This window comes from Helianthus annuus, chromosome 8 (genome assembly GCF_002127325.2).
Source record: "Helianthus annuus cultivar XRQ/B chromosome 8, HanXRQr2.0-SUNRISE, whole genome shotgun sequence".
In the NCBI taxonomy this organism is placed as follows: domain Eukaryota; kingdom Viridiplantae; phylum Streptophyta; class Magnoliopsida; order Asterales; family Asteraceae; genus Helianthus; species Helianthus annuus.
In genome coordinates, this window is record NC_035440.2 from 134,324,277 (window position 1) to 134,339,644 (window position 15,368).

Sequence of the window (15,368 nt, forward strand, 5' to 3'; positions counted from 1 at the left end):
CTGAGCTTCTTCTCCAAACGATATCTACAAAACAGACAGCCGTTAGACTCGCCGTCGGGAGAATGGGGGTTCTCTCCGTGACCACCCTCCGGCGTGAGAATAAATACAGATCTCAATGAAGAAGAAAAAGTAGTAGTGAAAGTGAAGTGAATATAACTTGAGAGATTATACCTGAGTTGTCTTATTTATAGCCGGATTTGGGCGGGAAAATCTGTTGACGGTGATATTGACGGAAAGCATTTTCCTTAAGCGGTTATGTTAATATTAATGTCCGTTCAACCACACGGATCGTGGGCGAGATCCACGGCTGGGGAAATGCCATGTGGAAAGTGGATTTGTATGGATTATTCTCCAAGTTAGTGCAATCATCATGACTTAGATGAACCCTTAGGATTATGCCATGTCAACATTCGGTTGTAACCGAATGGTTGTACATGATGAGGCCTTCTAGGAGGTTTACAGTTGTAACCCTTTGTGTCTTTGCCACATGTTAATTCTGTTATAACAGAAAGGTCACTTTCGTTTGGGTCTTGACTCCAAGCGCGCGGAAATGTTTTAGGGTTTTGTTTCTAGTCTAACTGTTCTCTTGCATGAATTCGCGCAAGGTTGTTAGATTAGTTTCACTTTCTCTTCCATGCGCGGATATTGAAGATTGTCTCCATCTACGTTTTTGTTTAGAACTAGTGTGCAGTCGCGCGAGATTCCTTTAAAGATGTTTATTGTGATTAGATTGTGGTATGGCCCAATATGCTTGCGCAAGGTTTTTGTGACCATACGCCTTCAAAAGGGAAGTCTGAGTGGCCCGCCTGCCTCCTGGCCGGAAGCCCTAGGGCTCTGTCACTGTGGTCAGGTCGAGTAGTAGCTAGCCCCACTCCGATTCCTGATTGAGTTCCGGTGGTGGTCCCAAGGATGTTTTGGTGTGCGGTTTCCTTCCGGACCGCCGCATATGCTTCTTCTGCCGAGGGAAGCGGATCCATCCTAAGGATTTCTCTCTTGATAGTATCATATTGTCTGTCAATTGCGTTAAAGGACTAGAACAATTTCTGCTCTTTTATCAGTTTATTGTAAGTGGTAATATCAACTGGGAATGTCATGGAATTTGGATCTCTTCGATCTATTTCTCCCTAGATTCTTTGCATTATGATCCAAAATTCCTCAAGAGGTGTTCCATTCTGTTTAATTCCATTCGCTTTGACATGTAAATCAAAGGTTGGAGCTTATCTTTACCACTACTGTATGTGGTAACGAGAGCATCCCACAAGGCTTTGGCAGTGGGAAACTCGGTCAGGTTGCTTGCAATTATTGGTTCAATATTTTGTATTAGCCATGAAAACACTACAAGGTCGTCTCGTTCCCATCGCTCATACTCGTCTTCGGTCGGTTTGGGAGGTGCCGGATTTCCTGACAAATGACCGAGAAGAGTTTTTGATTTACCTCCAATTGCTACACAAATCATACGAGCCTATAGGGCATAATTTTGATTGTTAAGTTTAAGGCTGATCGTGAGGCTATCGGACAGATTGTGTTTGGTGTTTTGGTTTTGGGATGATTGAAAACCATTGAGAAGGTTGGCTAATTGGATTGAAAGGTCGGTATTATTTTGAACAGCCGGGCCGCCGTCGGAAGACATGGTGGCCTTGGCTCTGGTTATTTGAAGAGAAAAAGATAGATGACTAGCTGTTCCCTGAATCGATTCAGAACTACTCTTATACCATATTTTCTTAATCAGAGGAAAAAATTATATTCTATTGCTTGGTAATTTAGACAAACAAAAACAACCCCAATAAATAGGGATACAGGAATGATAATTACGGAAATATGAGCTGGATGAAGGATCCAAAAGATCCTAACGGCTAAATGATTGATGCTAATATGATGAAGGAAATCTCCCAAAAAAGGAAATGATAAATAATTTTTGATCCTATAATTTTATTTTCTAACATAAATAACTGAAATAGCAGTAACTAATGGAACATTGGAAAATGGCATGCACGGCTACGAACGATCCGCCACACATCATAACCTTTTGTCTATTACACAACCAGATAGCGACCATCCCATAACTGTTATTTTCTCACATTATGGTTTGTCTATTCAGACGCTAGCTGTACAACTACTCCACCACATGCATGGTAGTCCACATCAGTTGTATTCTTTTCCAGCAGTTGTTTTTGTTTGTAGTGACATTGGCATTCTCAACTATGTCATCTACCTGATATTATTTTGTTTAGATACTTTTTTTTTACTATTGACATACAAAACCGCAAATCCTCATTGTATTGCTTGTAGTGTTACCAAATCGACTAAATTACATTTTGCATCCATTATATACCATTCCACTATTCCTTTACATATCATTCATTGTATCGCGATTTAGTTTTCACTCACAACGTCGGTGATTTTTTAAGCTCGCATTATGGTCTTATGAAATGGGAATCTCTAAAACAAATGTTTAGATCTTATTCCTTATCTATTACCAACATAATTCATGTTTTATAGAACGGTGAAACACTTGCCTCCAGAACTCTACAATACAAGTGGCAACTATGAACAAAGATCTTGTTGCGTGAAAACAATGCATTCTTGGTTTCCAACAGTTCAAGGTGCTCCGACACATTTAGTTTTTGAGTGCCGAGGGAGAATCCATGAGCCCATAGCTTCACGTACCCGAATCATTGCTCTAGTACAATTAAATAACCTTTACTTACAATCAAAAGGTGCATCTATATCATCTCTTTTACATATTAAACTTTGTTTCAAATAAATCATTCATAATATGTTACCCCCTATGATAGTTTTTCTATCTCACCCTCATATTGACACTAATTTTGATCGATTATGATCCAAATGTGCATGAGACGGTGCCTCAAGACCTTGAGGCGTTTTCTAAGCGCCTTAAGGCCGAAAATTGAAAATGCAACTCATGCATCCAAATTCGATTCAATTCAAGTTTTGAAAACCAAATTAAATACTTAAACACACCATCATATGAAGAACTGTAGCCATCAAAAGAGAATTAAACTGACAAAAAGAATAAGAAATTATGAATCCACCGATCATAATCTATACTATCTATAAAAGGAGATTAGCCGCTGACCTCGATATGCTTACGTGTCAACCTCTGAGATATGTCACGTTGTCCATGCTGATGTCATAATTCGGATATATATATATATATATATATATATATCTAAATAATAAATGTAAATAATATAATATATAATAATCTGATTTTTATTTGAGATTAAGAGGGAATTTCAAAATTGCATGGGGAGTTGTTTTGTGCATTTAATGCATCTGAGATATCATCATATCTTCCATCTCTCTCTTTCTTCTTCACATTATCACCTCCATCTCTCTCTTTCTTCTTCACATTCTTAAATCTTTCATCCAGGCGAAATTCTAGGGTTTCTTTACAAAACTTCCGCACGAACCATGTCGAAGGCAAAGCAATCTGGAGGAATCACCATCTTTGTCACTCAGTTTCATAGACGATTTGAATCCGGCCAAAGATATGTGGAATATCAAGTGTCGAATCATCCGAAAATGGTGTCAGTCCTTTCGGATGGACCTGATCTTGCTCGATGAGAAGGTATTAGTATTTGTAGAGCATTGATTCTGTTATTTGACTATTCTAGGGTTTATACTTTCCAATATTCATTTGTCCTTTTTGACTCTTTTTAGGACCGTATAAGAAATCTAAAATCATAAACCCTAAACCAGAATATTGGAAACAAAGACGATAGCTGAGTATATTTTGTATATTTTGTGTTTAGGGTTTGTGTTTTGTTTCCCTTATTTTAGATTTCTTATACGGTTATACTTTTTGTGTTTTGTGTAATTCGGGGTTAGGTATAATGAACAAACACGAATATTGTTTGGTTGGTTTTTGATCCTTGATATGTTACAATAGCTGAGTATTTTTCATATTTTTCTGAGTTACTGTTTGTTTGTTTGTTTGTTTTAGGGTTAGGCACAATGAAACAAAGAAGAATATTGTTTGGTTGGTTTTTGATCCTTGATATGTTACAATAGCTGGGTATTTTTCATATTTTTGTGAGTTATTGTTTGTTTGTTTGTTTGTTTTAGGGTTAGGCATAATGAAACAAACACAGATATTGTTTGGTTTTTGATCCTTCATATGTTACCATAGTTGAGTATTTTTTATATTTTTGTGAGGTACTGTTTGTTTGTTTGTTTCTAAAGTATTTTATTTCACTTATTTGGTCAGGGTACTCAGATTCAGGCTGGTATTAAGGCTCTATTGATACCTGTGTTTATGTCACAACTTCATGAGGATGAAGTTGTTATTCTCTCCAGATTTGGTGTTGGAGAAAACATGGATCCCTACAAAGTTGTTAACCATGATTACAAGATTAACTTTTATCGTTGTACGGTTGTTACACGTGCGAATGGTTCGCAAGGTTTTGATTACGGACTTAACTTCATGGCACATTCAGACATTGTTAAAGGAGAAGGAAAGAATCTGCTCACTATTGGTATCACTATTTCTGATAGTCTGATATATATTTTGGCTCCCTTTCGAATCTGCTTACTATTGCTATCTTTTATTTTAAATGTTGCTGGAACTGTTGTCTGGTGTGGAGATATGGAAATCTTTCCTAACGAAAGAAAAAGGATGAATTTGGATCTTCAAGATGTGCAGAAAATCTTACTTTGCCATTTATATAAATTTTTTTGTGTGTTATGATCGTATTTAATGCAGTGAATATTTATTAAATGATTGTTCTTATTTAATACAAGACCAATGATTAGGTTATTTAATATATAAGATTCTTCATTACATTTAATACAAACAAACATAAATCATTGTCATTATTTATTGTAAATGATTAGTGTTGTTTTAATAGACAGTATAGATTTTAGTGGAACTTTTAATGCTGTTTTTTTTATCTATTTCTTGTAGGGGAGAAAGTCCGTTGTACTTTGTGGAATGGGTATGCACAACAATTTAATGATATACTGTCTCAAAACACTCCGAATGAGAATGTGATGGCTGTCATTCAGCATGCGAGGATTAAGAATTGGCAGGGTAATTTACATTTGACTGATTTATTTACTTTAGTGTTTCCAATGTGTTATTTATTACATTTTTTAAGAAAATTTTGTTGTTTCTGTAGACACTTGTAATGAATTGTTGGATATGTATATTGTTACGTGCAGGACAATATACTGTTCAGAATGATAAGTTTGGAACTCGTATGTTTCTCAACCAAGAAATTGATGAGGTTAATGAACTTCGTAGGAGGTACTATCACTGACTTATATTTCATATTTTCATATTTTTATTAACACAAGTGTGAGTATTAACAATAATGGTGGTTTTATTTTTAAAGTCTTTTAGTGAAACAATTTGAAGCTGGTGGTTCTTCTTCTCAAACCATACTTTCATCTCAGAGCGTATTTCCAGTCCGTCAAGAATTTCTAATTAAGACTACTAAGAGACATGTTGATGAGATTATTGAGATTGAAAGCGTATGAATAATTCTATATACATACATAGGTATTTAATTTTCTTAATGTTTTCTATTTTTTATCAGTTGAGCATGTTAATAAAGCTTTAACTTTGATATTATAGGTAATGTCATGTGTGGTAGTTGCAACGATCTAAATTGTCAAAGAAAACTATGGGTGGTTTTATCCGGCATGTCGAAACTGTAACAAGAAGGTGTTGCCTAAAACTGATTACTTACAATACGCTAAAACCATTTCTGATGAGGTCATGAATCTGTCACCTACTTCATTGGTTTGTCCCAAATGCGAATGCACATCGATAACCATTAAGTAAGCTAATGTTACTTTTTAGGTTTATTACTTATTATATTCGGACTATAATTTAATTACTATTTATTACAGGTTCAAGGTACATTTGAGGGTGCAAGATGAAACCGCTAGTGTGTCTTTTGTGATGTTTGACAAAGATGTAACGAAGATCATTGGTTCAACTGCGAGTGAACGCCAAGTGAAGGTCAATGATACTGAAAGTTTTCCACATGAAATATCTCGGTTGGTCGAAAAGAAGTTGGCTTTTAAAATTCAAGTTTCTGATTACAACCTTAACCATGACTACCACGTTTACACTATCCAAAAAGTATGTGATGATCCGGACATAATTGCTGAATTGGTTGCTGGTAATGGTAATGCTCTTGAGGTTGTTGATGAGGTAAGACTTTTTGGATATCTTATATTGATTTATTTTTGGTTTCAAATTTTTGTAGTTTAAATATCTTATCTGAATTCCCTTTTGCTAATATTTTGATATTAGGTGTTTAGTCAAGAAGGTTCAGAATTCAAAGCCGTTCAATTATCTGAATCCTCACAGATGGCCGGTGCTGCTATTTCAAAGGTGAATATGGATTCTATAGTTTCCTTTTCGCCTGTCTGTAGATTATATTACCTTATTTGATACCTTAGTAGTTGTTTTGTGATTTAATTCAAGGATGTTGTATCTGTTACGGCCGACTCTTCCGTTGTCGAAGCCGAGAAGGATTCGAGCACCAGTCCCAATGGTAAACGTTCGGTGCAGGAGGTGGAAGGTCAAAATGTTGGGGAACTATCTTCTAACAACAAAAAGAATCGGAAGAAGTCATCTAGGCTTAACACTTAGCTCCTTTCATGACTTTATATTTTGATGTTTAAGCGAATCTATGTTTTTCGTATGTACTTAAGTATGTGTTTGTTTGAAGTTGGGTTGTCATTGGTAAGTGTTAACCTACTGAAACAGTTGTTATGTATGTGTCAGATGTTGGTAATTTATGAACATGGAAGATGTGGTAAACCGTTATGTGGTTTACTTTTTTGTATTATAAACTATGTTTTCTGCTGGGAACTATAATCTTTGCTTATACTGTGTGTTTTGATTTGTGCAATATAGTATATGAGATCTGTATATTAGTATGCCGTAGTTTAATTCTACTTTTTTAATATAATGTTTGAATATATGTATACTTTATAACCGCATTACAAAGAAATTGTTAATATCCACAAATTATGTCAAAGAAGTTAGGGGCTGTTTGGTAGCCTCTGAATGGTCATTAAGAGGCTACCTCTTAATGGAACCATTAAGAATTTTACAAATGAGAAGGTAGAAGAATGTGACATGTGATGATTTACCATTTAGAGGTTACCTCTTAACCATTCAGACTTGAGGTTACCTCTTATTCATTCAGAGGTTTTAAACCATTAAGAGATAGCATCTGAATGGTCATTAAGAGGCTACCAAACAGCCCCTTATATTATTTGAGTTCAAGTCAGTTTTCGTTATGATAAGATATAATTCATACATATTAACCTACCCTTTTTACACTAATGTAGGAACCAATAGATTGATAAAACCAAGACAAATATGTAGTATTTAAATCCATATAAGTTTCTTCATGCACATAAATTATGGGACAATGTGACTCGGTAAAAATGTATCATTAAACTTCAACTCCAAATATAAATCGGGTGGATCACGTTATAGTAACTTCATTGTAGGAACCAATTTGGTAAAACCAAGACAAGGATGATTAAAAAATATGTAGTATTTAAATCCATATATATTACGTTGTTTCAATTTAAGTTACTTATACGTTTTATACAAAAACCAATATGTAAGGTAACTAACAAATAAAATCATTACAAAATAAAATCAACCAAAGGCCCCCAAATTGGGCTGCATTTTGCAATTAAATGCAAAAAGGTTTCAATAATTTTGGCCCATAAGTTGTGAACCATAAAATCATTACAAAAGCCCACAACTTGAATCAGGTTTCATAAATCACAAGCTCATTACCTCGGTTATGCTTATACCTTCTATCCCGCCTGAATCAAAGTCAAGAATAGAAATCAGCGCCAAAAACTCAAGTTAGAATTGAACACCCTCTCACTTTGGAAGCAATCAATGAACACATGATGGTAGGTTTTTCTATTCCATTTGTTTAAATCTATTCTGATGATATGCACCATAGATTTGTCTGTGTTGATTCTTTTATTTAGTTAGGTTTTAAATGGGGATGGTCAATCACCATTAGCTGTTCAAAAAAATGATTTTTTTGTACAGTGATTACAATAATCACCTGTAGCTAGCCATAAATAACACATATTGTCCCAATTCATATGTACAGCTATGGAGAGTAATAACAATTTTATACCAAGAGATAGAGAGTATCTTCCACAGTGCAGTACCCAACAAACCAAAGATTCAAGGAAGATAAGAAAGTCTATCCTGAATAAGCGTAGAAACAATGGTGTGGTTCACGTTGTACAGACACCTCCTATTATTGATACACTTCCAGCCAATGTTACTATTACTACGAACGATAATGGAGGTATGCTTTTTATGGTCATTTTTCCATAATACATATATATATGTAATGCTATATTAGCTGAAACCTATTTCTTAATATATACCAACCAGTATCCTCAAAAGGTGTCTATGAAGCCTCAACTCTACATTACACACCATCCACCGTAAATCAGAATCAAAGTGTAATGTCGTTGGAATCCTCTTCTAAAATATGGGTAAACAACTGTACTGCTACTTTTCTGATTATCTTACATACTGATTGTTGTTGTTTATTTAATATGCCTATGTAAAAAATGTAAAAAATGTAAGTGTTTGTAGCTGGAATTAACCAAATCTCATCATGGACAACATGTCACACGCCTGCCAAGTTAGATCGAACATGTGTTAGTACGATTCCTCTGACTTCATCCAGTCTTGGTAAGGTTATAAATCGTATTTTTTTAAGGTATGCTATCAGATTTGACCTTGTCACTTTGTTTCAATTTTAGGACAATCCAAAGATGCTAATTATGGTGTTCATGACTCTTGAAAGAGGAAACAAAGATTCAAAACCATGGATATAAGTAAATTTGATTAATCTATTATAGCTGATGAAAGGAGGACATCTTCAATGGTTACACCGCTTGAATCTTCAAATCATATTGAGAGCAGCCCATTAACAAATATTACAAACTGTATGCCGTATACACTTTCTTAAATTGAGCATTGTTATTACGGTTAATCATTCATTGAATGTTGATGGAAGTTTTATAACATTTGTAAATTTTGTCTTACAAGTGGATCGCGTTACAGTAAGGTCCCGTCAAAGTGATATTCCAACTCCTCGGAATCTTGATATTAGAACTTCTCAACAGTTGCCAAAGTTTTCCGTAGTAGACTTTAGCGGTATGTGGTTTACTTTTAACGCAAAACTAAATATAGGTTTCCGATTCACTATATTTGACTAATGTATTGCTTATCCTCCTACCCGTTGCAACCGATGTTAATGGTCATTTCCAAAATGAAACGGCAGGAAAAGAAAACTCCTACCCTGGTGAAAGGTATAACTTTGATGATTCCAATTCCTCTGATTGTTTACCATCTTCTATCGTAAAAAAGATTTACGGAATTGCAAGAGGTACATACCCTCCTATAACCTATCGAAGTATGTTTCCAGATAACACTTTAATCTCCTAATATTTCTCTTATATAATCATCTTTTTTATGTGTCTATATAATTTATTAGAATACGTTGATCATGGAGATGCTATTTTTGTAAGTTCTAACTGGCATGCAATGCTTTGGAAAGATGAAATGCTTAGAGGGAATTTGGATTCTAAGAAATCGGATTTTTCTCTTTGTTGTTCGAACGGAGACGTTGAATTGCCTCCCTCACCTGTGCCTCCTCCATTGCTCCAAAGGTTTTACAAAAGAGTTACTCCTAAAAGCCGCAATTTCGTGAATAATATTCGAGCATATAACATGATGTTTTCCTTCACATCCCTTGGTGGCAAGGTTTCTAAAAGTATTCAAAATACCAAAGGTCCTTATGTTTTTTGATTACAAGGACAAAATTACCATCGCATTGGTAGTCTGCTTCCGAATGACGTTGAAGAGCCCAAATTTTCACAGCTTTATATCTATGATTCCCAAAACGAGGATTTTAACCGTCAGAAGGATGTAAGGTAAATTAAGCATTCACTAAATACTGGTTCTGTTATCTGTTTTATATATATCCCCTATATATAATAATGTAATTTTTTACATAGTGTCGATGTAGGTTCGAAGACAAGCACTAAACAAAATCTTGATCTTGCCATCATATCCAGTCTTAAAAAAATTTTGGATTCTTGCAATCCAGTTGTGAAGTCATTTAGAATGGTACGAGATTGTTTTAAAGAAAACGATTGGCAAAATGTAAGACTCAAGCTCATTGGGACAAGGGATAAGGATGGTAGAATTTTTAACTTGCCCACTGCTGAAGAAATTGATGCATTAAATAATTGGTGATTTTGATGGAGCATTTGATAAAAGGGATATCATAGTTCAAACAAAATCAGGCGGTCTTCAGAGAATTAGTGAGCTTCATCCCTCTTATCTTGCATTGCAATATCCACTTACCTTCCCATATGCAGAAGATGGATTTAGACTTGGTACTAAACATCGAGGTGTTTCAGTTGATTGTGATATACTTAGAACCATCACCACAATGAGAGAATTTTTTAGTTTCAGAATACAAGACAGACCCAACCAATTTTCGTTGTTACTCAATGCCCAAAAGCTATTCCAACAGTTTTTGGTGGATGTGTATACAATGATAGAATCTGCACGGTTAGCTTACATAAAGACACAACGACCGAAACTTAGAAGTCAAACCTTTAAGAATTTAAATGAAAGTGTTGAAAGTGGAGAAAGCAATGCATCAAATTGTGGAAAACAAATTTTGTTACCTTCATCATTTACCGGCGGATCGAGATATATGATGCAAAAGTACCTAGATGCTATGGCAATGTGCAAAGCTATAGGATATCTGGATCTCTTCATAATAGTCACTTGTAATCCCAATTGGCCTGAGATTTATAGGTGTTTAAAAGACAAAGGGCTGAACCCTCAAGATAGACGCACGGTTATTCAAGATTAAAATCAACCATCTAATTCAAGATTTCAAGAAACACTTTAATCTCCTAATATTTCTCTTATATAATCATCTTTTTTATGTGTCTATATAATTTTTTAGAATACGTTGATCATGGAGATGCTATTTTTGTATGTACTAACTGTCATGCAATGCTTTGGAAAGATGAAATGCTTAGGGGAAATTTGGATTCTAAGAAATCGGATTTTTCTGTTTGTTGTTCGAACGGAGACGCTGAATTGCCTCCCTCACCTGTGCCTCCTACATTGCTCCAAAGGTTTTATAAAAGAGTTACTCCTAAAAGCCGCAATTTCATGAATAATATTCGAGCATATAACATGATGTTTTCCTTCACATCCCTTGGTGGTAAGGTTTCTAAAAGTATTCAAAATACCAAAGGTCCTTATGTTTTCGGATTACAAGGAAAAAATTACCATCGCATTGGTAGTCTGCTTCCGAATGACGGTGAAGAGCCCAAATTTTCACAGCTTTATATTTATGATTCCCAAAACGAGGATTTTAACCGTCAAAAGGCTGTAAGGTAAATTAAGCATTCACAAAATACTGGTTCTGTTATCTGTTTTATATATATCCCCTATATATAATAATGTAATTTTTTACACAGTGTCGATGTAGGTTCGAAGACAAGCACTAAACAAAATCTTGATCTTGCCATCATATCCAGTCTTAAAAAAATGTTGGATTCTTGCAATCCAGTTGTGAAGTCATTTAGAATGGTACGAGATTGTTTTAAAGAAAACGATTGGCAAAATGTAAGACTCAAGCTCATTGGGACAAGGGATAAGGATGGTAGAATTTTTAACTTGCCCACTGCTGAAGAAATTGCTGCATTAAATAATTGGCAATTTTGATGGAGCATTTGATAAAAGGGATATCACAGTTTAAACAAAATCAGGCGGTCTTCAGAGAATTAGTGAGCTTCATCCCTCTTATCTTGCATTGCAATATCCACTTACCTTCCCATATGCAGAAGATAGATTTAGACTTGGTATTAAACATCGAGGTGTTTCAGTTGATTGTGATATACTTAGAACCAGCACCACAATGAGAGAATTTTTTAGTACAGAATACAAGACAGACCCAACCAATTTTCGTTGTTACTCAATGCCCAAAAGCTATTCCAACAGTTTTTGGTGTATGTGTATACAATGATAGAATCTGCACGGTTAGCTTACATAAAAACACAGCAACCGAAACTTAGAAGTCAAACCTTTAAGAATTTAAATGAAAGTGATGAAAGTGGAGAAAGCGATGCGTCAAATTGTGGAAAACGAATTTTGTTACCTTCATCATTTACCGGCGGATCGAGATATATGATGCAAAAGTACCTAGATGCTATGGCAATCTGCAAAGCTATAGGATATCCGAATCTCTTCATAACAGTCACTTGTAATCCCAATTGGCCTGAGATTTATAGGTGTTTAAAAGACAAAGGGCTGAACCCTCAAGATAGACCGGATATTATCGCACGGTTATTCAAGATTAAAATCAATCATCTAATTCAATGTGACACCTGTGTCACCGCGACCATCAAACAAATACCAAGCCGATGAAATATTGTATTTCATACTTGGGATCTTGTACAAATATGTGTATGTTTTGCACATATCAATTATTGTTCAATTTCAAACTCTACATTGCTTTCTAGAGCATTATACGCAAACTAGTGCGTAAACGTACTCAGTTTAATGCGACAAATACTCCGGAACATCAACATATACTCAACATATCTTAAATAACCTTTACATAACTTAGAAATAAGTTTTGAAGGCTTGGGTATAGCAAAAACAAGTTAATTCGCTTATAGGGACTAAACTTGACAAACTGCGAAAGTATGCCAATTTGAACTGTAACGAACATTCCGGAACATGTTCATAAGTTAAACATACCCTAAATATCCTCTACATAGCTTAGAAATAGGCTTGAGGTGTTTGGTATGCTAAAACAAACTTTTGGATCATTCAGGGACTAAAAGTGTCAAAAAGTGCACAAGTTTGCACTTTCGCGCATAACTTACGTTCTGAATACATCCAGACATCCAAAAATTTATGTAAGCATCCTTATATTATGCCTTAGTGTTGGGCATGAGAAAAATCCATTCGTCGCGTCATTTGGATCGTCTTTCGCGCTTATGCGCATTCCGTCGTAATTAAGCGAACATCGCAATCGTACGGCCAAACGAACCGACATCCGGAATATTTTTGAGCATATTTCATGTCCCCTACACTTTAACTTCATCTTAGAGCCTTGAAATGAGGTTAACGGGGCTTAAACGTGCCAAAAATGGGCCAAAATACGTGTTTCTGAAGTGCAGGGACCAAAATTGTAAATTCTGATCTGGGAACCTTAGGCGGGGCGCGTAAGGATTGACCAAATCCTTACGCGGGGCGCGTGAGACTGTCAGACAGAAAAATCTTTGCATTTAATGCAGTTTGGCCTTTCGTTCGATCAAGGGGCAATGCCCTTTCACCCAATCAGGAGCCAAGGGCCAAGTTCTGACTTACCACAAGAATTTGACAAGTGTACGCTCGAGATCGCGGCACGATATTCGATAAACGATCCTAACGGTTCCACTTTTCCTATAAATACCCCCCCCTTTGTTCCAAAAACCCACAAAATCTGATCTTAAGGCTCTAAGTTGGAACCATTGTTCCATACCTGAGCTATTTGATCTAGATTAGCACTCGGGGACCTTCCGTAAGTCTTCTTTCGCTCTTTTATCGCTTTTCGAGTCCGAAAGTCAACATTTTGTTGACTTTCTGCATTGACCAGCTTATGGTCGATGCGAAGTTCATGGAACTTCATAACGTGAGCGTGATCACGATGGTTATAGTCCGTAGTGACTATACCTACTGATCACCACGTTAACTAGGCTCAGTGACGGGTCGTAGTTTCGGCCAAAATGTGCATTCTTGCATATTTTGTAACCAAACTACTCGTGAGCATCAAAGCCTTTTGTTTTGATGTCAAACTTGTTTTCTAAACTTAGTTAAGCATGTTCTGACATGCTTAGCTCGTCACTTTTAGTTTAGTGCTTATACAGGGTCGTAAGGTAAGCGATCTAAACCATCGCTTATACTTTCGAACCCGACCCATTTGGTCGATCTTTAGGATCCGACCAAACATATTAGGTGACCATAGCTATAACCTTCCGAGGTTATACCTTGTGGTCGCAATGTTAGGCGTTCCATACGCGTTCTACGCGAATGACGCGTTAAGGTGGCATAAGCTACCTCAACGGGTCGTGATGAACCGTAAGCACTTAGGTTAAGTTTCATTTTAGTATGTAGGCTTTGTTAAACCATATTACACGAGTCTCCATACTCGTTTGGTTTTCGAACCCGCGTACTGTCCGATCCTTCCGATTTGGTCCGGTATATTAACATAAGCTACCTATTAGGTGCCGTTGATATTCCGTGATCTTTAGCATTATCTGGTTATTATACAAGGAACTCAAAGCAATCTCAGGTGAGTACATTGAACCCCTCTTTTACTGTTTTCCAAACTGTTTTGGGGTGAAACACATGTGCCTACTTGCTACTTTTATGCTTTCCGGTTTTCACATCATATACTACTATGTTGGATAGTACATATATAGTACATGATTTCATTGTGTTTATGCTATGTATGCCCATTGTGTGCGTACTTAGTACATTGTTTTACTTTTCATGCTACGTACGCCCATTGTGTGCATACGTAGTACATTGTTTCACACTGCATTACTGTTGCATATGCTCATCCAACATATGAACACATTACACTACATTTTGAACCGTTGTACTCTACAATACATTTCATGCTACGTACGCCCATTGTGTGCATACGTAGTACATTGTTTCACATTGCATTTCTGTTGCATATGCTCATCCAGCATATGAACACATCATACTACATTTTGAACCGTTGTAACCATTTGACTATACATAAACATTTCTACCGTTGTTAAACATTTCATCTTGATGGTTTGGTTTGAGTAAGTGATTTAAGTAACGAGGCATGTGTAATATGATACAAGCATGGTGGATACGCCGCTGGTACTTCCTATATATAAGTGTTTGTATGGTATTACATATCGTAGCGTTATTTGAATCATTTCAATTTGAGACATATGACATTTTATACAAATAACACGCTTTTCACAAGACATTGATTTACAAACAACAAATCTTATACAAACTCTTTTTACATGGTTATTCAGTTAACCAGGCATTGTTCTCTTATTTATACATATCATTTGATCTTACCGTTTTTCAAATGATTTACAAGACAAAGCAAAATACGAGGTTCATGACTAAACATTTTCTCAAACTCAAGTCATGAATTCCGTTTTCACAAAACCAATGTATCTCACAGGCATTTTTATGCTGACGTACCTATTTTCACATGTGTTTTCAGGAGATGATGCATAGGACTTATCAAGAC

General features: G+C 35.8%; 1 protein-coding gene across 1 annotated transcript; it reads left to right on the forward strand.

Annotated features, from left to right (window-relative positions):
• Window positions 1–3,435: 3,435 nt before the first annotated feature.
• LOC110870647 lies at window positions 3,436–6,628 on the forward strand. The gene is made up of 11 exons (XM_022119827.1): window positions 3,436–3,551; window positions 3,968–4,003; window positions 4,090–4,120; window positions 4,232–4,499; window positions 4,928–5,053; window positions 5,185–5,269; window positions 5,358–5,496; window positions 5,562–5,569; window positions 5,878–6,184; window positions 6,287–6,367; window positions 6,461–6,628. The coding sequence occupies exons 1-11, from the start codon at window positions 3,436–3,438 to the stop codon at window positions 6,626–6,628; spliced, it is 1,365 nt and encodes a 454-aa protein (XP_021975519.1).
• The last annotated feature ends 8,740 nt before the right edge of the window (window positions 6,629–15,368 follow it).

Coding starts and splice junctions, on each gene's coding strand:
- LOC110870647 (XM_022119827.1), top strand. CDS start 3,436: ATGTCGAAGGCAAAGCAATCTGGAGGAATCACCATCTTTGTCACTCAG. Junction 4,121..4,231: donor ATGAAACAAACACAGATATT/GTTTGGTTTTTG, acceptor TTATTTGGTCAG/GGTACTCAGATTCAGGCTGG. Junction 5,054..5,184: donor GAGGATTAAGAATTGGCAGG/GTAATTTACATT, acceptor TGTTACGTGCAG/GACAATATACTGTTCAGAAT.